The 24,805-nt window shown below is 47.3% G+C and overlaps 1 protein-coding gene across 2 annotated transcripts in view; it reads left to right on the plus strand.

Moving 5' to 3' along the window:
* CCDC85C (coiled-coil domain containing 85C) overlaps nucleotides 1-24,805 on the plus strand; it is a 167,760-nt gene that overhangs the window by 114,284 nt on the left and 28,671 nt on the right. For both annotated transcript variants that reach the window (XM_038744267.1, XM_038744275.1), the window contains exon 2: nucleotides 402-478. In XM_038744267.1, coding sequence (XP_038600195.1) covers nucleotides 402-478 — 77 coding nt within the window. The remainder of the gene's footprint in view (nucleotides 1-401; nucleotides 479-24,805) is intronic.

Genomic DNA, 24,805 nt, shown 5'->3' on the forward strand with positions numbered 1-24,805 from the left:
GGATGTGGTGACGGATTGAATGAAAGAAATGAGTCAAGAATAATGCCAAGGTTATGGGCTTGTGAGGGGGTGGTGGTGGTGCTATATACAGTGATGGGAGAAGGCAGGGTTTTGATGGGAAGATGAACAGTTGCGTTTTGCAGCCACGGCGTTGTGGAGAAGTGACTCGGATGGATGGAGAGGAGCAGCAGCGTGAGTGCCAGGCTCTCGGTTGGCCTCTTTCCTGTTCTCTCTTCCTCAGCACCTGGACTAGACAGAGGCTGAGAAGTAGTACCCCAAAGCTCTGATCTCTGACCCTGGGAGGGGGCAATCTCTCCGCATGGGCATGTTAATGCTAAAAGAACACCTGTCAGCTGAAGAGGAACTCATTCTCAAAGCCCCTTCTCTCTCTGTCTTTAAAGATTCATCTTCGAACTACATCCGACAACTGGAAACCAAAGTCAAGTTGCTGGAGGACAACAACAAACTGCTCTCTCAGGTAAGCTTGGCAGAGATGGGGGGCAAGGGAGCAGACCTGATGGAGAACCATTCTGAGCTTACATGAAACTGGGTTCACCCGGGGCCCCAGTGGCTCCTGGCAATGCAGCTGCCTCACCCAGAAGATCTAGTTTCCAAGGCACAGAGGTGTCTAGAAGCTGTAAGGTCAGTCGCCACCAAGATAAGGGAGAAAAAGCCTTCGGGATGCCGGAAATCTGCTGGGTGAGGTCCAGGGAGGTGAAATAAGAGAAGCAGTGTGGCCTAATGGATAGAACCCAGGCCTGGGACTCAGAAGGATTTGGGTTCTAATCCTGGTTTTACCATGTGTCTGCCGAGTGACCTTGGGCAAGTCATTTCACATCTCTGTGCCTCAGTTCTCTCATCTGTAAAATGGGGATTAAGAGTGTGAGCCCCACGTGGGACAGGGACTGTGTCCAACACGATTATCTTGTATATGCCCCAGCACCTGGAACAGTGCCTGGCACATAGTAAGGGCTTAACAAATACCATAATAATAATAATAATGGTATTTGTTAAGAACCTTATGTCCTACGCACTGTTCTAAGCGTCGGGATAGCTGCAGGTTCATTGGGTTGGACACCATCCCTGTGTCACATGAGGCTTTCAGTCGACGGGACAGGGAGGACAGGTTTCAAATTTACACTTTACAGCTGAGGAAACGGAGGCACAGAGAAGTGAAGTGACTCACCCAGGGTCATACAGCAGACAAGTCGCAAAGCTGGAATTAGAACCCAGGTCCTCTGTCTCCCGGGCCTGGGCTCTTTCCACTAGGCCACCCTGGGGGGCAGGAGTTAGGGAGGCAGAAGAGAGCAGGTGCCTAGTTATAATGAGGCAGAGGGAGGAGAAGGAAGAGGAGTCCAGACCAGAGGATCTGGTCCAGATCCTTAAGGGATTTTAACCACAATGTGTCCAAGGCTCTGTTCATCCACCTCGGCGGGATTCAGGCAAGTCTTGTGGCTTGTCTGTGGTTTGGGCACTCTTGGCGATCACCTCTACCGTTGCTTGTGAGAACTAGAAACACGATGTTACGCAGAGGTTTACATCTATCTCTAGGAAAAGCGTGGGTTGAGTTGTTCACCGCCAGATTCTTCTTTTGGCTGATGCATTTTCCCTTTTTACTCTCAACTCAAGACAGTCAACTTGTAATTATTCAGAGGCTGATGATTCAGTTTGGAGGTTACCCACGTCTCTTTCTGCAGCGGCTCCTAGCGCTTCTCATTAGCACCTCCGCCAGAGGGTGGGAAGGGAAAGGAAATGGAAACAGACCTCCAAGAGCCTTTTTTTGCCATGCTATAGTAAGTCAGAGGAAAAAAGGGTTTGAGAGAGGCTGAGGAGGGGCTAGAGTCTTTGGCTAATGTTTTTTTTTAAAGGCATTCGTTTGAGTACTATATGCCAGGCACTATACTAAGCACTGGGGTAGATACAAACTACAGAGTATCTGTCCCAAATAGGGCTCACAGTCTTAATCTGAGATAACTGAGGCACAGAGAAGTTGTGACTTGCCCAAGATCACACAGCAGGCAAGTGGTGGGGCCAGGATTAGAACCCAGGTTCGTGCTCCATCCATTAGGCCACACTGCTTGAGGTTTGGGGATATCTGTGGGTCTCACCCGTGCTCTCCTTGTCCCCATTCTCATGGATAAAGGAGAATGCTTGCTGGTCATGAACGCTTGGGATCAGGCAGAGGAAGAGCCGGTTACACTCACTGTCATAACCTGTATTTTCCCTACCCTCGAGGTGGATCGACATTTAGCCGCAGACTTGGATTTCTTTCTTCTTCGGTTCAGTGCCGCACTCCTCCCCCAAGGTAGTTTTAATCTTTGTAACCACTGTTAATGGCTTTCAACGTCTCTGATTTGGCAAGATCCAGGGCTCGGTCTCTTGCTGATTATGTCAGATTTCTTGTAATAGCCCCAGTTCTGCGAACAAGAAATGTTAGTAGAAGTGAATAGGCCCCTGCAAATGCTCATGAATCAACTCCACCCACGAAATCCCTCTGAGGCGGGGAAGAGTCTCCAGTTGCAGCTGGGTACAGTCACAGCTGGGTATGTGGAGAAGCAGGAATTCCTACTTAATGACCTGACAGGAGGCAATTGTAGCCTCCCTAATGCTGACTGAAAACCTAGAATGCATTTCCTCTCTGCTGAACAGGGGATGGGGGCCCTCCAGCACCCCAGGGAGGAAGACGCTATGTCAGTTCGTGGGGACCAAGGCCTCTGGAGAGTAGAGGCTGTGTTGAGCCCCTAGAACATGGTGGGGAGTTTGGATGTTGTTGCTGTTGTTGGTATTATTACATTATTAGTAGTATTATTCTAGTATTAGTAGAGCACTTACTATGGGCCAAACAATGTTCAGAGTGCTGGGGTAGGTATAAGATAACCGGATAGGACACAATCTCTGTCCCACATGGGGCTCACAGTGTAACCAGGAGGGAGCAGGACCTAACACCCCATTTTACAAATGAGGGAACTGAATTTGCTTTCAGTCACCCATCAGGCAAGTGGCAGAGCTGGATTTAGAACGCAGGTCATCTGACTTTCAGGCCCTAGCTCTTCCCATTAGGCCACACTATTTCTTTCCTAGGATGTGATGCACAGTTACTAAAGTGGCTCTGCTTGGCAGGCACCCACACATGGTCTGTAAAATAAATCATTCAATTCCTAATTTAGTCTGAACTTCGGATGGTGCCCTTGGCTAGGCACCAGACGAGGTGCTGGCCAGAGCTACCTCCAGATGATATGTCTGGAATTACTGGGGAACTGGTCAGGGTGACCTGTTGCTCGGTGACCACCAAACGGCTTGGGGCCCGGCTCATGATTCAGTATGCCCTTGTCCGGGTGTGCCCTCATGTCCAGAGTCTGGCTCTGTCTTTACCCTTGGGGAAATCCTTGGAGTCTCCCAAATGTCATTTATGTGCCACTTGAGAATTCCCTAGGCGCAACTAAGGAATGCTTAGTCTTTTCAGCATCTGAACACATCAGCTGTCGAGGAGATCATGGCCTCTTGTGTATCTGCTGCTCTCACTTCTACCAGAACCCATGTTTGCAGTCAGTCAATCGCATTTATTGAGTGCTTACATACTGTGAGCAGAACACTGTATTGAGCGCTTGGAAGGGTACAATGTGACAATAGAACAGAGTTGGTAGATGAGTTTTCTGCTCACAGAGAGCTTAGAGTCTAGAGAAGGAGGTGTGTTTGTTTATGGTTGTATTGTACTCTCCCAAGTCCTTAGTACAATGCTCCGCACACAGTAAGTGCTCAATAACTATGATTGACTGAAAGAATGAATTTAAGATATAATATGGTGGTAGACTCAGGGATTAGTCTTCCAACAAAGTGCAGTGGTCTGGAGTCATTGTGAGGTGGGGTTGGAAGGAACAGATGTGTGAGGGCCCCCAGGGGAGTACAGCAATACATGTTTTCTGGAATTTGGGTTTCTGGGAGAAAGCACCCCAGCTTAGAATGGCTTGGGTGGGGTTGTCTGGCCCTAGAGTTCTGCTAACCAATGTCTTTCTCTCTTGGTGGTGGTCCCCTTTTGCAATAAAAGGCAAAGTAAGGAAACATTTTGTGTATATGAAAACTGGTTTGAAACACAGGAAGTGGAAAGACACCCTTTGCTGATGGCTGATTGGTGACACAATAATACTAATATGGTATTAAGTGCTTACTAAATGCCAAGCACTGGGGTAGATACAGGATAATCAGATCCCATATGGGGCTCACAGTCTGGTATTGAGTTCCCATTTTGCAGATGAGGGAATTGAGGCACCGAGAAGTGAAGTGACATCCTAAGTCACACAGTAGACAAGTATGGTGGATAGTATCTGGCACTGTTGTCACTTTTGCCTCCTTATCTCTCGATCCTCACAAAGTCTCAGGTCAAAATGAGCTGCTCTTTTATGGCAGTCTCTCATGCTAGTCTCTGTGATAATTGACTTCCAGTTTTCAGTTTTGTTGCAGCATCACCCAGGCCTTTGTTTTAACCCTATCCTTAAAATGCTTCCTCTGCCTTCCTTGCTTTTGGTTTCTCAATTTCAGCTCTCAGTACTACAGCTGTTTAGGTATCCTGCTGCTGTTCATTCTTCTCATATGGCCTGCCTGGAGGAGCTGAGTGGAGGTGACCATAGTTTTGCTACTAGGAGATTGACCTGGTTATTAAACATCGTTTGTGAGCCGGTCTTTTTTTCTAATGGCATTTAAGTGTTGTACTAAGCACTGGGGTAGATACAAGATAATCAGCTTGGACACAATCCACCTCTCATGTGGATTTCACAGTCTTAATCCCATTTTTACAGATGAGGTAACTGAGGCTCAAAGAAGTGAAGTGACTTGCAGACAAGTGCCAGAGCCAGAATTAGAACCCAGTTCCTCTGATTCTGAGGTCTGTGCTCTTTTCGCTGAGCAAAACTGCTCCTCATCATAATGATGATCGTGATGGTATTTGTTAAGCACTTACTTCATGTCAAGCACTGTTCTGGGGTAGATACAAGCTAATCAGGCTGGACACCTTTCCTGTCCCACATGAGGCTGACAGTGTTAATCCCCATTTTACAGATGAGGGAACTGAATCACAGAAAACTGAAGTGACTTGCCCAAGATCACACAACAGACAAGTGGCAGAGGTAGAATTAGAACCCAGGTCCTTCCGATTCACAGACCCGTGCCGAATCCACTAGGCCATACTGCTTCCCTATGCCATTTGATGTTGAGTATAGCTCATACAGGCTACTAGCAGAAGTTCTCAGGAAGTCAAATAAACGCGTTCTTGCATGGAATCAGGGTCTCAGAGCTGTAGAGAAGGTTGGACCTTACTTCAGCTCTAGGGCCCTTAGTTTTGTTGCGTCAGAGCCTCGTACTACAGTGCTAGAAGCAGTGTGGCTCAGTGGAAAGAGCCCAGGCTTTGGAGTCGTAGGTCATAGGTTCAAATCCCGGCTCCGCCAGTTGTCAGCTGTGTGCCTTTGGGCAAGTCATTTAACTTCTTTGGACCTCAGGTCCCTCATCTGTCAAATGGGGTGAAGACTGTGAGCCCCCTGTGGGACAACTTGATCACCTTGCAACCTCCCCAGTGCTTAGAACAGTGCTTTGCACATAGTAAGCACTTAATAAATCATCATCAATCATATTTATTGAGCGCTTACTATGTGCAGAGCACTGTACTAAGCGCTTGGGAAGTACAAATTGGCAACATATAGAGACAGTCCCTACCCAACAGTGGGCTCACAGTCTAAAAGGGGGAGACAGAGAACAAAACCAAACATACTAACAAAATAAAATAAATAGAATAGATATGTACAAGTAAAATAAATAAATAAATAGAGTAATAAATATGTGCAAACATACATATATACAGGTGCTGTGGGGAAGGGAGGGAGATAAGATGGGGGGATGGAGAGGGGGAAAATGTTAAGGGGCAAATGGTGCTCTTGCTAAAATTGTATGGCTTGGGGAGACAGCTTTATCTGACTCTGAGCAAGACTGACACATACCATAAATAGCCTCATTGTGCCATTGACATAAATATTGCCTATAAAGTCCATAAATGGACTTTAATAAATGCCATCATTATTATTATTATTACCACACACTCTGTCTCTGGAAGAATGTGCTGGCCTTCTTCTTTAAGTTTCCCACTCTTTAAATAACTTTGTTGTATTTGTTAAGCATGTACTATGTTCCAGGCACTATACTAAGTGCAGGGTAGGTATGAGAAGCACATGGCAGCGTGTTCGGCTCCTCAAGGCAAGGCTGACCCCAGCCTGTGGGGCCTGCAGTCACAGCCACCTTAGTTCCATCCTGTTGCTCTGCGGGAGTTGAGCTCCCACTCCCTTCTGCATCGCCCTGACTTGCTCTCTTTATTCATCCTCCTTCCCAGCCCCACAGCATTCATGTACATATCTGTAATTCATTTATTGATATTAACGTCTGTCTCCCGCTCTAGACTGTAAGCTCATTGTGGACAGGGAATGTGTCTGTTGTTATAGTGATTGAGACTGTGGAGCCCCACGTGGGACAGGGACTGTGTCCAACACAATTTGCTTGTATCCATCTCAGTGCTTAGTACAGTTTGTGGCACATAGGCCTAATAAATGCCACTATTATTACTACTATTATTACTCTTCCAAATGCTTAGTACAGTGCTCAGCTCACAGTAAGTACTCAGTAGATAGGATTGACTGACTGTCTTACTCACTGGACAACTACTGCACTCGTTTTGTCCAACCTGATTGTTGGGTCTATCCCAGCGCTTAGAAGAATGCTTGGTACATAGTAAGTTCTTAACAAATACCATAATACTAACACTCTCACCCACAATACCCAAATTTTCCATTTCCCTTCATTCCCCATTTCTCCCATCTTTCTCTCCAAACTATTCAGTTATTTGAATGATGTCCAGAGGGAGGAAAAAAATAATGATTATCACATAAGGTTTTGTCTCCCCCTTTTAGACTGTGAGCCCACTGTTGGGTAGGGACTGTCTCTGTATGTTGCCAATTTGTACTTCCCAAGCGCTTAGTACAGTGCTCTGCACACAGTAAGCACTCAATAAATACGATTGATGATGATGATGATAAGGTGCATGTTCTAAAGGTAGGAGTGGGAGGGATTAGCCTAGTTTGAGAGCAACTCTTATGTGAAGGTTTTCCCATTGCTTAGCCTCTTATTTCCCTTTAAACTAGTTTTAATTAAATATACACCGGAGAGTTCCTATCCTAAATTACTGTATTGCATTTTGTGTTCTCTTTTTCATCTCTGCTTAAAAATTTCATCAACACAGCTGCTTCCTTGAGATGATTCATCGGGTGCCTCCATACATGTTATTATTTTTCTTAAGGATTTTCTGTGCCTGGTGCCCGTAGGGAGGGTAATTGATATTGGAGTCCACGTTGCTGCTATTCACTCTGGCTAAGTCCCCTGCTGGGTTAATAAATTAAACATCTATTGTACCCCAAAAGGAAAACTTACAAAAGAGCAAGATTGGCTTGTCATTTTCCTCTCAAAATAGGCCGTGCAAGGCAGGGTGTGGGGAGTGAGAGGCAGCCTCCAGGCCAAAATCATGAGAGGCGCTCTCGTTCCTGACCCAAATACTCTTCTTTGTCTTGGGCTCCATGTATCTGCTTCTCTCCCAAGTTTTGAAAAGTTCCTCGTGGTAAGGGGCGTCTGGGGCTTTGCCGTGTTCCACAGAATCGCCACGGGGCTGTCGGTTAGAGGGAAAAGGTGAGGGCAACAGATGGTCCCTTCCAGCATCCCGGGGTCCCGGACACAGCAGTCTGGGCCTCAGATCGGTCCCAGATGTGATCTGATCTGGCTGGCACTGTTCTTAGTTTTTATGACTAGACCGTCAACTTTTCCCTGTAAGATCCTCTTGAGCAAGGAGCGTGTCTACCAACTCAATTGGATTGTACTCTCCCAAGTGCTCAGTACAGTCCACTGTGCCCATCAAGTACTCAGTAAATACCATTGTTTGATTTTATAGTCTCTTGTCAACTCTTGGAGGGCAGTGCTGAGCCCATTGTCTTGAATGGTTTTGGAATCAAAGCCATTCAGTTGTATGTATTGAGTGCTTATGGTGTGCAGAGCACTGTACTAAGTGCTTGGAAAGTACGATTTGGCAACAGAGACAGTCCCTACCCAACAACGGGCTCACAGTCTAGAGGGGGGAAACAGACAACAAAACAGAACACATAGACAGGTGTCAATACCATCAAAATAGATAAATAGAATTATAGATTTATACACATCAGTAATAAAATAGAGTAATAAATATGTACAAATATACACAAGTGCTGTGGGGTGGGGGCGGTGGGGCGGGGAGGAGGAGCAGAGGGAAAAAGGGGGGGTTAGTCTGGGAAGGCCTCCTGGAGGAGGTGAACTCTCAGTAGGGCTTTGAAGGTAGGAAGAGAGCTAGTTTGGCGGATGTGTGGTGGGAGGGCTTTCCAGGCCAGAGGTAGGACGTGGACAAGGGATCAATGGTGGGACAGGTGAGAACGAAGCCCAGTGAGGAGGTTAGCATCAGAGGAGTGGAGTGTGCGGGCTGGGCTGGAGAAGGAGAGAAGGGAGGTGAGGTAGGAAGGGGCAAAGTGATGGAGAGCTTTAAAGCCAATAGTGAGGAGTTTATGCTTGATGCGAAGGTTGATAGGCAACCACTGGAGATTTTTGAGGAGGGGAGTGACATGCCCAGAGTGTTTCTGTACAAAGATAATCCGGGCAGCAGAGTGAAGTATAGACTCAAGTGGGGATAGACAGGAGGGTGGGAGATCAGAAAGGAGGCTGATGCAGTTATTCAGTCAGGATAGGATGAAAGATTGAACCAACAAGATAGCAGTTTGGATGGAGAGGAAAGGGCGGATCTTGGTGATGTTGTGAAGGTGAGAACGACAGGTTTTTGGTGATGGATTGGAGGTGTGCAGTGAATGAGAGAGCAGATTCAAAGATGACACCAAGCACAATCAATCAACAAATGAATGGTATTGAGCGCTTACTGTGTGCAGAGCACTGTACTAAGTGCTTGGGAGAGTTCAGTACAATAGTGTTGGTAGACACTTTCCCTGCCCACAAGGAGCTTAGAGTCTAGAGATGGAGACAAACATCAATATAAATAATGCTTATTATATTTAATGTATGTATTATATGCGTGTTCTCATGGGCATGAAAACTTGCCCAAAATATTACTTGAAGCTGGACAAAAGTGATCCTTTCTGGAAATTTCCTTGGTCGGGACAAGTTGGGAGCTTTTGCAGGGGAAGGGTTGGAGGTGAACAAAACAGGCTCCTGAGTGCGTTTTTGAATTGTGTTGCCACCGGCACGTTGCCCTAAGAGCAGAGAGGGTGAGAGAGAGAGAGAGAGAGATGTGAGTTCTCATCTATGGCCCATTTGTTTCTGCTGAGGGAATGTGAGAACAGAAGATTTAATGAGGCTCCATTTAACATCCAGCTGTGATCACAGAATTAGTCATATCCTGGGCCTAACCAACTTTTCAATATCAAATTTGTCAGGGACATTCTCACTCGTGTGCAAGTTGGAGGAATGGAGAGAGAGGTTAGAAAGACACCCTGCCCCAAACCACTTAAAATCTAGAGGTGGAACAAAATTAAAACCACAAAATCACTTCAGTCTTTTTTTTTTTAGCACATCGATCTCTCAAAGAGCCTTCAAATTCTGTGCTTTCTCTTTTCTTGACATCTCTGCGAGAGAGGGCAAAGGAGAAGGCAGAGATTATCCCCATTTTCCAGATAAGGAGCCTGAGGACTAGAGAGGTGAAGTGACTTGCCCAAAGACACCCAGCAGATCAGTGACCTGGTACCGGTTAGATCTCTGGCAGCCAGAAAGGGCTGATGAGGGGAGGGGAGGGGACTCACTTGGATTGCTAATATGTTGTAGGGTTAAAGCTGTCTTGCCTGAGAGGCAGGGAGGAGCAGGGCTGCTCATCCTCATTCTCCAGATGGAGAACCTGGGGCCCAGAGAGGTTAGGTGACTTACCCAAGGTCACACAGCAGGGCAGCGGCAGGCCCAGAACTAGAACCACAGGCACCCCTCCCCAAGCTCCCTGTCCGTTGTAAGTGTGGAGTAGTCGATATGGGCAATGGAAGAACAGGAGGTAATACCTGGAGGCAAGTCAGCAAAAAGTCAGCCCCTCAACAAATGCAATGGATCTGAGCTGAAGCCCTAGTTTCAGTTCTATTTCCCAAGCTGATCGTTTTGGTGATTTATGTGGCAGGTTCATTCATTCATTCAGTTGTATTTATTGAGCACTTACTGTGTGCGGAGCACTGTACTAAGCACTTGGGAGAGTACAGTACAACAATTAACAGATATCTTCCCTATTCACAACAAATTTACAGTCTAGAGGGAGGGAGGGAAACATCAATACAAATAAATCAAATGCAGATATGTATGTAAGTGCTGTGGGGCTGGGAAGGGAGAATAATAAAGAGAGCAAGTCAGGGCCGCATAGAAGGGAGTGGGAGGTAACAATAATAATAATAATGGCATTTGTTAAGCACTTACTATGTGCAAAGCACTGTTCTAAGCACTGGGGAGGATACAAGGTGATCAGATTGTCCCACATGGGGCTCACAGTCTTCATCCCCATTTTACAGTTGAGGTAACTGAGGCACAGAGAAGTTAAGTGACTTGCCCAAAGTCACAGAGCTGACAATTGGCGGAGCCGGGATTTGAACCCATGACCTCCGACTCTCAAGCCCGTGCTCTTTCCGTTGAGCCACGCTGCTTCAATAGGAGACGTGCCCTCAATAAGACTTTGAAACGGGGGGAGAGTAATTGTCGGATTTGAGGAGGGAGGATGGTCCGGTCCAGGCCAGAAGCAGGATGTGGGCTGGGGGCTGGCAGTGAGATAGGCGAGATGGAGGCACAGTGAGAAGGGTAGTACTAGAGGAGCCAAGTGTGCAGGCTGGTTTGTAGAAGGAGAGAAATGAGGTGAGATAGGAGGGGGCAAGATGGTGGAGTGCTTTAAAGGTGAATACATACACACACATTGATACTGGTCTAACTAGAGCTATCTATAATTTTGGTATTTGCTAAGCGCTTACTGTTACTAGTTGGGATTAGAACCCATGACCTCTGACTCCCAAGCCCATGCTCTTTCCACTGAGCCATGCTGCTATCTAGATAAATACAGATAAATAGATCTATAGGTGATAGATATAGGTATATATAGTGGCTCTTTCTTATTCAAAGACGACCCCAGAGATGGTGAAATTTACTTACGAGTGAAAAGACCAATGTAAAGGCCCATGTTCCCAGACACACTGCACACACACAGCTGGTACACAAGGAAACTCATGAACACCCATCTGCTGAGATAAGATTTTCCACTGACAGAGACCACCAGTTATTTGGGCACAATCATTTATTATACTGTATTTCCAGTTGAGCCGATCATCTTCCCCTTGAATTATCAGACCAGCTTCTCTCTCCCCGGAACAAAGCAGAAATCAGCCGTTATTGTTGTGATGCATCAAAGCTCCGTCTCCATTCCGGCAGAAGACAGAAATGGTTCTAATTGGCAGTGAGTTTATTGCTTATACCCTACAGAGATGTTGGCAACAAATATTTTTACAAGTGTAATTTTATACGTGGAAGTCTTCTGCTCGAACCCCTCATTAACAATCTCTTGCCAGTCATTAAGCCTCCCCCACGGCTTTATCTCCGCTCTGTCAATTAAGAACTCCAGATTTCAGCACCCCGCCGCAAATGGCATCTGTTTGTCGGTATCTCCCACTCCCCCGTGGGAGACGGGCCTCCCTACGAAGGCAGGAATGAGGCATTCTCCAATCCCAGCCTGAGGGAGAAGCCCGAGGCCGTCCATGAGGGAAAGTGGACCTCTGTTTTTGACTTGAGAAGCTATGTGGCCTAGTAGAAAGATCCCCGGCCTTGGAGTCAGAGGACCTGAGTTCTAATTTCTGTTCTTTGTGACCTTGGCCAAGTCAGTTAACTTCTCTATGCCTCATTTTCCTCATCTGTAAAATGGGGATTCAATGTCTATTCTCCCTTCCCCTTAGACTGTGAGCTCCATGTGGGATCTGATTATCTCATGTCTCCCTCCGCTCTTAGAGAACAGTGCTTGACACATAGTAACATAATAGTAATAATAATGGTATTTGTCAGTTGCGTACTATGTGCCAAGCCCTGTACTAAGTGCTGGGGTAGATACAAGATAATCGGGTTCCACATGGGGCTCTCAGTCTGAGTAGGAAGGAGTCAGGAATTGAGCCCCGTGTGGGCAGGGATTGTCTCTATTGCTGAATTGTACTTTCCAAGCACTTAATACAGTGCTCTGTGCACAGTAAGCACTCAATAAATATGATTGAATGAATCCCCATTTTGTGGTTGAGGGAACTGAGGCACAGAGAAGCTAAGTGACTTGACTAAGGTCACCCACCAGAGACGTGGTGAAGCTGGGATTTGAACCCAGGTCCTCTGCCTCCAAGGCCTGTGCTCATTCCACTAGTTCATTTTGCTTCTCTTAACAAATACCACAGTTACAATTATTATTATTACTATCGTAAGCTCACCGTGGGCAGAGAATGTATGTTGTATGGTTACGTTGTATTCTCCCAAGCACTCAGTACGGTGCTCTGCATGCAATAAGTTCTCAATAAATATGATTGATTATTGTTGTGGTTCCTGCTTCTCCTCCTGATAACCAGCTTCTCTGTTCCACCCTATGTCCAGAGTTAGATCTTCAAAACAGTCATCAAATTTGGTCACTCATTGGGATGCCTGGCTTAATTTACAAGTTTGACAGCTCTTGTGACATAAGGTAACATAGGGAAAAAGGGCGGAGGGGAAATGACAGCTAGATTGAAGTGATCCTGGGGATTCCCAAAGCTTGAATTCGCTTGAGTTTAAATCTCGGCTTCCCAATTTGTATAGTGCGGGGGTGAAACCTCCTATCTCTCCAGCCGTTCGTTCTCAGTCTCCTTTGTGGGCTTCTCCTCCCCCTCCCATCCCCTTACTGTAGGGGTTCCTCAAGGGTCAGTTCCTGGTCCCCTTCTGTTCTCTATCTACATTCACTCACTTGGTGAACTCATTCGCTCCCACGGCTTCAATTATCTTCTCTACGCTGATGACACCCAAGTCTACATCTCTGCCCGTGCTCTCTCTCCCTCCCTCCAGGCTCGTATCTCCTCCTGCCTTCAGGACATCTCCATATGGATGTCTGCCCACCATTTAAAACTCAGTATGTCCAAGACTGAACTCCTTATCTTCCCTCCCAAACACTGCCCTCTCTCTGACTTTCCCATCACTGTAGACGACACTACCATCCTTCCCGTCTCACAAGCCCGCAACCTTGGTGTCATCCTCAACTCCGCTCTCTTGTTCACCCCTCACATCCAATCCGGCACAAAAACCTGCCGGTCTCACCTCCACAACATCGCCGAGATCTCCCTTTCCTCTCCATCCAAACCACTGCCTTGCTTGTTCAGTCTCTCATCCTATCCCGACTGGATTACTGCATCAGCCTCCTCTCTGATCTCCCACTCTCCTGTCTCTCCCCACTTCAGTCTATACTTCACTCTGCTGCCTGGATTATCTTTGTACAGAAACGCTCTGGGCATATTTCTCCCCTCCTCAAAAATCTCCAGTTGCTGCCTGTCAACCTACTAATTAAGCAGAAACTCCTCACCCTGGGCTTCAAGGCTGTCCATCACCTCGCCCCCTCCTACCTTGCCTCCCTTCTCTCCTTCTACATCCCTGCCCGTACCCTCCGCTCCTCTGCCACTGACCTCCTCACTGTGCCTTGTTCTTGTCTGTCCCACCATCGAACCCTGGCCCATGTCCTTCCCCTGTCCTGGAATGCCTTCCCTCCACACATCCACCAAGCTAGCTCTCTTCTTCCCTTCAAAGCCCTACTGAGAGCTTACCTCCTCCAGGAGGTCTTCCCAGGCTGAGCCCCCTTTTTCCTCTCCTCCCCATCCCCCCTGCCCTACCTCCTTCCCCTCCCCACAGCACTTGTATATATTTGTACAGATTTATTACTCTATTTTACTTGTACATATTTACTGTTCTTTTTATTTTGTTAATGATGTGCATGTAACCGTAATTCTACTTGTTCTGATGATTTTGACACCTGTCCACATGTTTTGTTTTGTTGTCTGTCTCCCCCTTCTAGACTGTGAGCCAGTTGTTGTTTAGGGACTGTCCCTATATGTTGCCGACTTGTACTTCCCAAGTGCTTAGTACAGTACCCTGCCCACAGTAAGTGCTCAGTAAATACGATTGAATGAATGAATGAATGAAATCCTCGTGCCCCATGTCCTGGAAAGCAGTCCCTTTGTTCTTAATTCTTACTGAAACAATAACATTGGGCCTCTGAAAAAAAATTAAAACCAGGGAATTGTAAATCGGGTGAGGGAGGCGACGATTCAGGAGGGAGAAGGGGTTCTTCTCTATCCTGCAGGGCTGATAATGATGGTATTTGTTAAGCGCTTACTATGTGCCTAGCACTGTTCTAAGTGCTGGGGTAGATACAAGGTAATCAGGTTGTTCCATGTGGGGCTCACAGTCTTGGTCTCCATTTTACAGATGAGGAAACTGAGGCACAGAGAAGTTAAGTGGCTTTCCCAAGGTCACACAGCAGACAAGTGGTGGAGCTGGGATTAGACTGATGGGGTAGGCTATGAGCAGGTCATGAGGAGGAATGAGACAGGAGAGGATCTGGGGAACCAGGGGTGCCCTAGCAGGGTTCTAGTGCTGGATCTGCCACCAGTCTGCTGTGTGACATTGTGCAAGTCACTTCACTTCTCTGTGCTTCGGTTGCCTTGTCTGTAAAATGGGGATTAAGACTCTGATCCCCATGTGGGACAGGGACTGTGTCCAACCTGATTACCTGGTATCTACCCCAATGCTTAGAACAATGCCTGTCACGTAGTAAGCACTTAATAAATAGCATAAAAACAAAACATAAACAAGCTAAACCTCATAAACCCCAAATCTGGGGCCCAGGGTGTTGCTCCAGGGCTGCTTGCTCTCTGCGGCCTCATTGAGGGTCTGGAAAGGCCAGTTAGGCCCCAGGAGGGCCACAAGTCCCGGCAGTCTCCCAGGGCCATCACACCCATGTTTCATAACACATGTATGCAGCGTGGTCCAGGCAGTGTGGAGTCACAAGCACGGAGACCAGCAAGTTCGGCTCCAGGCTTCCAGACCTGGCAAATCCGGATGCAGTTAGCTTCCAGAATCAAGTTGGCCCCACTCCCCCATCCTCCATCACCCCAAACTAGTCCAGAGGCTCTGGGCTGTAAGTGTTGGGGGGAGGAGTGGGGAGGATTCTCACTGCCAACCAGAGCTGTTAGCAGGTTACAAGGGTGACAGGGTAGGGCTGCACATACAGCAAAGAGGAGAGCATTCTGGGGACCACAAATTCCTGGTCCTGTGACACACTATCATCATCATCAATTGTATTTATTGAGCGCTTACTGTGTGCAGAGCACTGTACTAAGCACTTGGGAAGTACAAATTGGCGAGGATAGGTCAGTCAGTCGATCATGTTTATTGAGCACATACTATGTGCAGAGCACTGTAGTAAATGCTGGGGAGAGTATAATATAACAGTGTATTCCCTCTGTAAGCTTGTTGTGGGCAGGGAGTGTCGTTTATTGTTATATTGTACTCTCCCAAGTGCTTAGTACGGTGCTTTGCACATGGTAAGTGCTCACTAAATGCAACTGAATGAACAAATGAACACATTTCCTGCCCAGAGTCAGCTTACTGTCTAGAAGGGGAGACAGACATTAATATAAATAAAATTACAGATAGGTACGTAAGTGCTGTAGAGCTAGGTCACATAACCTCTCTGTTCCTTAGCCGGGCCTTTGGTGAGTCATGGGTTCCCACCTCCAGGGGTATGTGTTGTGTGGTTGGGGGGGTGCGGGGGCGGGGGGGATGAGGTGAGAGGGTTGCGGGTGGTATAACCAGGGAGAGATTAGAGTGACTAAGGTGATTGTTGGAGCTCAGAATATGCAACTTTCTCATTCATCAGCATTGGCCAGTGTCTAATTTGCAGTGTAAGGAGCAGAGCGAGCTGCTCAGAAGATTGCAAACAAACCCACCCAGAGATAAGTCTAAAAGACGGGCATAGATAGGCGGCTGAAATATAGCAGACCCCTCTGTCAGTCCATGGTATTTATGGAGCATTAACTGTGTGCACAGCACTGTACTAAGCCCTTGATAGAGTACCGTGGAGTAAGTAGACACGATCTCTGCCGGCAAGGAGCTTACAATCTAGCAGGGGAGAATAGACACACATGAGCAGCTGATTAAATTTTGGACATCGTTTTCCATTGTTATGCTTAGATTTTCCCTTCCCTTCACTGCCACAATCAGGATTTTTGCACTACCCAGTGGTGTCTTCAAGCTCTCTTCTTCCCCACTCTCCCCACCCCAGAGCAAACAACCATCAGTCTCTGCTGCTTCTTTTGAGGTCCTCTGCCTCCAATCTTCCCCCTCCTTTAAAATAGGCTCTTCTCCCTTGTGCCTTTGAGGAACTTTGAGTCAAGGATACCCTCTGGGCCCCTCTTGACACCACATTTGAAGCTCTGTGTGTGTGTGTGTGGGTCTTTGTCCTCATCCTTGCATGTGATACCTCAGTCATAGGCCAGCACAGAGCGAAAGTTCATCTGACTGACACCATTCTTTTTTTATATAGTTTTTATTAAGCCGTTATTATGTGCCAGGCACTGTACTAAGCGCTGGGGGTAGATACAAGAACATCAGTTTGGACACAGTTCGTGTCCCACTAGGGGCTCGCGGCTATAACCCCCATTTTACAGAGGAGGTAACTGAGACACAGAGAAGTCAAGTGACGTAACCAAGGTCACATAGGAGACATGTGGCAGAACTGACATTAGAACCCAGGTACTCTGTGCTCTTTCCATTACTTCTCCATTCTGCGTCATTTAGTGTCCACTAATAATAATAATGATGGCATTTTTTAAGCACTTACTATGTGCAAAGCACTGTTCTAAGCGCTGGGGAGGTTACAAGGTGATCAGCTTGTCCCAGTCTTAATCCTCGTTTTACAGATGAGGTAACTGAGGCACAGAGAAGTTGTGACTTGCCCAAAGTCACTCAGCTGACAATTGGCACTAGATCTTCAACATAGACTAAAAAAAGTCCTTAAGTGACCACTAGATTGTAAGCTTCTTGTGGGCAAGGACTATGTTTGCCGACTTTACCGTATTCTCCCAAGTGCTTAGTACTGCCCTCTGCACACAGTAAACACTCAGTAAATATGATTGATTGATTGAGTACATTGTTAATGACTTTTTCCCTACAGACAGATCTCTAAATTAATATGTACATTTTAGCCAGTGGCCTTTTTTTTTGGCTAGGGGTGGAGTCAGGGTTGAAGTATGGATGGGGATTAATTGAACAGATTCTCTTACTGGGCATAAGCATAAATTTGCTTCCACAAAAACATACTTTCGTTTTTTTAATGAATGAAGATAAATGATCCTGTTGGGTTCCATCTGACCTGGCCTCTCCACAGCTGTGTAAGGAATCAGCTTTAGCGAGAGAGGGAGGGAGGGAGAGAGTGTGTGTGTGTGTCTTGAAGCCATTTGTGACTGGAGGATGTCTTATTGGCGCTGTTGGGTGCTTTGTAGTCTGAATATCTCTCTTTCCTATGTGAGGGTTGACGATTTCCATTTTTACCCAGAATGGATTATTATAAGCTTCAGTTTCTCTTCAAGATCTGCTTCTGTGTGGGTTTTAAATATATCGGGGGGCGGGGGGCATTTAGCAAAATCGGAAAGGTGATTCATATTCAAATCAAAGTAATTTAGGAGGGAAAGAAACAGAACCCAGGACTGGTGCCTTCTGGAGGAGAGTGGGTTTGGAATAATGGCAAAGAATTTCAAACTAAATCTTCCATTTAATTATCCAGATGCCAACAACTGACTGTCAAACAGTAAGTGTCAGAACTGAGGCAATTTCAATTACCGGAGAACAATGATGCCACACTGAATTGACGGCAGTGGGTGGTAAAGTACTTACTACCCCAGCAACAGGCAAGGTATAAGAAATCATGTAGTGTGCTTCTGTCTGTTAAACGCTTTCTCCAAGTTCCTCCCGGGGATACCTTTGGATTGAGAAGCAGCATGGCATAGTGGATTGAACACGGGCCCGAGAGTCAGAACCACCTGGGTTCTAATCCTGGCTCCGCACTTGTCCGCTGTGTGACCTTAGCTAGGTCACTTCACTTCTCTGTGCCTCAGTTACCTCACCTGTAAAATGGGGATTAAGAGTGTGACCCCCATGAGGACAAGGGACTGTGTCCAACTTGATTAACTTGTATTCGCCCCAGAACTTAGAACAGTGTTGGCATGTATTAAGCGCTTAACAAATACCATAATTGTATGTATGATGCTTGGGAAACTGGGTTGCAGAGTTTCAAACCTCTTGCTCAGCAGTCAGCTCTCCGTTTCCCTTTTCCCTGTCTGCTGCCTCTAACTCCCTCTGGACTTCCAACTCCGGGTGCAGTCCCTCCTTCCCAGTTGAGCTGCGGCATCTCTTAGCAGACCCTTGGCTACCAGTGTGATTACTCCACCCCTTTTATAGTGAAGCATTTGGGAAAGTTAGGTGGATTTAGGATTTAGTATCTAGTTCTGGAAGTACTGCATACTGCACTCTGGAGTAGATACAAAACAGTCAAGTCAGACACAGTCCCTGTCCTCCACTGGGTTCACAATCTAAGAAGTTCATTCATTCACTCAATCAATCACATTTATTGAGCGCTTACTGTGTGCAGAGCACTGTACTAAGCGCTTGAAAAGTACAAGTTGGCAACATATAGAGACGGTCCCCACCAACAATGGGCTCACAGTCTAGGAGAGTCAAGAAGGGAAGTTGGGAGAGGGGTGTCTTATCCTCATTGTACAGGTGAGGAAATGGAGGCACAGAGGTTAAATGGCTTGCTCAAGGTTACACAGGAGATCAGTGACGAAACTGGGATGAAAACCTTGGTCTTTTGACCCCCCCCATCCCATGCTCTTTCTAGCAGGACACACTACCTCCCATCAGGGGTGCCAGTTTTTCATGGGGTGCTGGAGGAAGGGAAGATTTGAGGGAGGCAAGGGACCTGAAGGGAAAGGGGGGGAAGGAAGAAGAACCAGAAGGTACAAAAGGAAGACGCCTCTTCCTTTTCCCCCCTCCACTTCCCTGTTTCTCACAAAAGCAAGAGAGCGAAGCTAATGGTTATACTCTGGTGGTGCTAAGTCCTTGGGAACCTTACAGTAGTAGTAGTAATACTAGTCGTCTTTATTGAGTCCTTACTATATGAAAAGCACTGTAGTAAGTGCTGGGAGAGACTAGAGGTGGGAATTAGACACAGTTCCTGTACCCTCAGGAAGGCGGTCCCCAATCAATCACTGAATCAAGCAATAAATGGTATTTATGGAGCATTTACTATGTGAAGGGCACTGTACTAAGCACTTGGGAGACTGTAGTACATCAGAATTATCAGGCATGTTCCCTGCCTATAAAAAGCAGTATGGCGAAGTGGTTAGAGCCTAGGCCCTGGAGTCAAAAGGACCTGGGTTCTAATCCCAAGTCTTCCACTTGTCTGTGATTGACCTTGAGAAAGTCAATTCACTTCTCATGCCTCAATTCCCTCATTGGTAAAATGCCAATTAAACCATGTGAGCCTCACATGGGACAGGGATTGTGTCCAACCTGATTACCTTGTATTCATTCATTCGTTCATTCAATTGTATTTATAGAGTGCTTACTGTGTGCAGAGCACTGTACTAAGCGCTTGGGAAGTACAAGTCGCAACATATAGAGATGGTCCCTATCCAACAGCAGGCTCACAGTCTAGAAGGGGGAGACAGACAACAAAACAAAACATATTAACAAAATAAATAGAATAGTAAAGATGTACAAGTAAAATAGAGTAATAAATCTGTACAAACATATACAGGTGCTATGGGGAGGGGAAGGAGATAGGGCGGGGGGGTGAGGGGGAGAGGAAGGAGAGGGCTCAGTCTGGGAAGGCCTCCTGGAGGAGGTGAGCTCTCAGTGGGGCTTGGAAGGGAGGAAGAGAGCTAGCTAGGCAGATGTGCAGAGGGAGGGCATTCCAGGCTAGGGAGAGGACGTCAGCCGGGGGCCGATGGCGGGACAGGCGAGAACAAGGCACAGTGAGGAGGTTAGCAGCAGAGGAGCGGAGGGTGTGGGCTGGGCTGTAGAAGGAAAGAAGGGAGGTGAGGTAGGAGGGGGCGAGGTGATGGACAGCCTTGAAGCCGAGAGTGAGGAGTTTTTGCCTGATGTGTAGGTTGATTGGTAGCCACTGGAGATTTTTGAGGAGGGGAGTAACATGCCCAGAGCGTTTCTGGACAAAGACAATCCGGGCAGCAGCATGAAGTATGGATTGAAGTGGGGAGAGACAGGAGAATGGGAGATCAGAGAAGAGGCTGATGTAGTAATCCAGTCAGGATAGGATGAGAGATTGAACCAGCAGGGTAGCGGTTTGGATGGAGAAGAGAGGGCGGATCTTGGCGATGTTGCGGAGGTGAGAGTGGCAGTTTTTGGTGACGGACTGGATGTGAGGGGTGAATGAGAGAGCAGAGTCGAGGATGACATCAAGGTTGCGGGCTTCTGAGACGGGCAGGATGGTAGTGCCGTCAACAGTGATAGGAAAGTAAGGGAGAGGGCAGGGTTTGGGAGGGAAGATGAGGAGTTCAGTCTTGGACATATTGAGTTTTAGATGGTGGGCAGACATCCACATGGAGATGTCTTGAAGGCAGGAGGAGACACAAGCCTGAAGGGAGGGAGGGAGCAGGGGCAGAGATGTAGATTTGGGTGTCATTAGCGTAGAGATGATAGTTGAAGCCATGGGAGCGAATGAGTTCACCAAGGGAGTGAGTGTGGATAGAGAACAGAAGGGGACTGAGAACTGACCCTTGAGGAACCCCTACAGTAAGGGATATGAGGGGGAGGAGGAGCCCTCAAAAGAGACTGAGAATGAACGGCCGGAGAGATGAGGAGAACCAGGAGAGGACAGAGTCTGTGAAACCAAGGTTGGATAGCGTGTTGAGGAGAAGGGGGTGGTCCACAGTGTCGAAGGCAGCTGAGAGGTTGAGGAGGATTAGGATAGAGTAGGAGCCATTGATTTTGGCAAGCAGGAGGTCATTGGTGACCTTTGAGAGGGCAATTTCGGTGGAATGTAGGGGATGGAAGCCAGATTGGAGGGGATCGAGGAGAGAGTTGGCGTAGAGGAATTCGAGGCAGCGGGTGTAGATGACTCGTACAAGGAGTTTGGAAAGGAATGATAGGAGGGAGATAGAGCGATAACTAGAAGGGGAGGTGGGGTCGAGAGAGTTTTCTTAGGATGTGGGAGACGTGGGCATGTTTGAAGGCATAGGGGAAGGAACCAGTGGAGAGTGAGTGGTTGAAGATGGAAGTTGAGGGGAGGAGGGATGGGGTGAGAGATTTCATAAGATGAGAGGGAATGGGGTCAGAAGCACAGGTGGCCAGAGTAGCACTTGAGAGGAGGGAGGAGATCTCATCTGAGGATACTGCTGGGAAGGATGGGAGAGTAGCAGAGAGGGTTGAGAGCTGAGGGTTTGGAGAAGGGGGAGGAGTGACTTTGGGGAGCTCAGACCTGATGGAGATAATTTTACTAATGAAGTAGGAGGCCAGATCGTTGGGGGTGAGAGAAGGAGGAGGGGGAGTATCTATCGCAGCACTTAGAACAGTGCCTAGCTCAGACTAAGCACTTAACAAATACCATTAAATAATGATCTTACAGTCTATGACTTTAAATAGGAAGAAGGGATTGGAGACACACAAGAGTGATGAAATGTTAAAACAAAACCCAGACAAGATAAGCTCGAAGTCTTGAAGGGGATCATGGAGGGTGAGAGTGTTTATGCCTGGTGCACATGGAGCATGCTGGGAGCACGCCCTATTTCTATCAATTCAATTGTATTTATTGAGTACTTACTGGGTGCAAGGCACTGTAAACTCAGCATCTGTTTGCCCTGCCTCCCCCTACCCAAACTCTGGCTGTTGCTGTAGTGTTCGGAATCTCCCAGGGTTAGGGTGGCCACTGGTGACCTGCTGAAATATCATCCTGACCTTTCACTGACCCAGAAGCCAAAGCCACAACAGCTACAATACATACGTTACCTAGGTTCCGTAATGTAATGCCATAAACACTCTCAAGGAAAGCCCCAGAACCCCGAGTGGGTTGCCAGGACAACCCTGGACCACCTTCCTGGCTCCAGAAAGATTGAGTTCCCCACCCTGGGCCTTGACAACACGGACGCCGCTTCTGAGCCACGGAACTCAGGGGCAGGAGCCCAGGGGGATGGAGGCAGCGGGTGTAAAATAAGTCACGGGCATTGAGGCATCCGGTGCCGAAACCCTCCCGAGCAGGGGACCGGCCAGCTGAAAACCAGAACATACGGTTTACGGTTGGACAAACGATCACCTCACCCGGGATCGGTGGAAGATGATGCCGATTGCCCATTCTGTTGTCATCCTCCTCCTCATTCTCTCTGCCCACCTCCCAGCTTTTCCTTCCCTTCCAGTCCTCACACCTCCAACCTCCTGTCCTCACCCTTCTCCTCCCCAACCCAGAGGACCAGGCCTCCGCCTCCTTCCACTCTGGATTCTCAAAACCGAAAAGGACTTTGAGAGGCCTCTTCATCCCGACCCGTTGCCCACCTTTAAAGCCAGCCCTACTAAAATCAGTCCTCCTCTAAGAGGCCTTTCCTGACTAGGCCCTCATCTCTAGTGATTTTCACACAGTAGGTGTGTAATAATAAAAATAATAATAATGATGGCATTTATTAAGCACTTACTATGTGCAAAGCACTGCTCTAAGCACTGGGGAGGTTACAAGGTGATCAAGTTGTCCCATGTGGGGCTCACAGTCTTAATCCCCATTTTACAGATGAGGGAACTGAGGCACAGAGAAGTTGTGACTTGCCCAAAGTCACACAGCTGACAATTGGTGGGGCTGGGGTTTGAACCCATGACCTCTGACTCTGAGTGTAGCAAGTATTGTCCATATTATTATAATTATATAATACAATTATATTATATATAATATAATATATTATATTATAATAATATAATTATATAATCATATAATTATGACTAATTATTATTATATTTGTTAAGGGCTTACTACGTGTCACTGTTCTAAACAGTGAGGTAGATGTGAGTTAATCAGGTCCTTTTTTTAATGGTATTTGTTAAGTGTGTACTGTGTGCCAGGCTCTGTACTAAACGTTGGGGCAGGCATAAGGCACTCAGGTTGGACATAATTCATTTTCACACAGTAGGTGTGTAATAATAAAAATAATAATAATGATGGCATTTATTAAGCACTTACTATGTGCAAAGCACTGCTGTAAGCGCTGGGGAGGTTAAAAGGTGATCAAGTTGTCCCACGTGGGGCTCACAGTCTTTATCCCCATTTTACAAATGAGGGAACTGAGGCACAGAGAAGTTAAGTGACTTGCCCAAAGTCACACAGCTGACAATTGGTGGGGCCGGGGTTTGAACCCATGACCTCTGACTCTGACTGAGTGTAGCAAGTATTGTCCATATTATTAATTATGACTAATTATTATTATATTTGTTAAGGGCTTACTACGTGTCACTGTTCTAAGCAGTGAGGTGGATGTGAGGTAATCAGGTCCTTTTTTTAATGGTATATGTTAAGCGTGTACTCTGTGCCAGGCTCTGTACTAAATGTTGGGGCAGGCATAAGGCACTCAGGTTGGACATAATTCATGTCCCGCACGGGGCTCACAGTCCTAATTCCCATTTTACAAATGAGATAACTGAGGCACAGAGAAGTGAAGTGACTTGTTCAAGGTCACACAGCAGACAAGCGGCGAGGCCTGGATTAGAACCCAGGTCCTCTGAGTTCCAGGCTCGTGCTTTGTCCACTAGGCCATGCTGCTTCTCATCTTTTTCTCGAAGGCCTGGCATTGTAGCCAGTGGATGTAAAGTGCCTCCCACCAAGTGCCCCCTCTGTCTCTGGATAAATCCCTGTCACGAGAGGGCACAGTTGATCGGGCAGTGGCCCAGCGCCCTCGAGAGGTTTCCCACTCGGCCGTCGGAGAGGATCCGATCTGCAGGGTGGCAGACTGGCCTCTTGTGCCTGGAGAGGGTGGCGGGCCTGGGCGGCCACTTGAAGCCATTTTTCTGGGAGTTGGGTGGGCTGAGGGGTTGGGGGGCATCCCCTCCCTGAGCACAGAGCAATGGCATTGAACAGGAAGGGAGTGGAGATGACAGCCGGGCAGGTCCGGTTGCTCAGCCCCAACGCCAATGGGCGCATAGACCTTGGGCGGAGCTGGGCATTTAGGGGTATTGAAAGGAGATAGGGACTAAAGGCAGGCCCTGTCCACAAGAGGCTCACCGGTCTACGTGTAGGGTGAGCTGAATTGGAATGCTTGCCAACCTCAGCAAGGATGCTTCCAAGTAGGATGGGGGAAGATTGCTGGCTGAGTTGTGCCCTGAAAACGGGCCCTGCCCAAAGGAGGCTCACCGCCTACGTGGAGGGTGAGGCGAACTCGAATTCATGCCAGCTTCGGCGGCAGATGTTTCCAAGTAGGATGGGGAGGAATTTCGGCTGCCGACACGTTCGGTCGAGCTGTGTCTATCAACTCTGATATATTGTATTCTCTCAAGTGCTTCGTACAGCGCTCTGCGCCCAGTGAGCACTTAATAAATACAATTGATTAGGAGAGGATTTAGGCCAGGATGGTCTGAACTGTAGTTGTCAGGCCAGAGGTGCCCGGGGGAGGATAGCGGCTTTGGCCAACAGGGCATA

This window comes from Tachyglossus aculeatus, chromosome 1 (assembly GCF_015852505.1).
Source record: "Tachyglossus aculeatus isolate mTacAcu1 chromosome 1, mTacAcu1.pri, whole genome shotgun sequence".
Classification (NCBI taxonomy): Eukaryota; Metazoa; Chordata; class Mammalia; order Monotremata; family Tachyglossidae; genus Tachyglossus; species Tachyglossus aculeatus.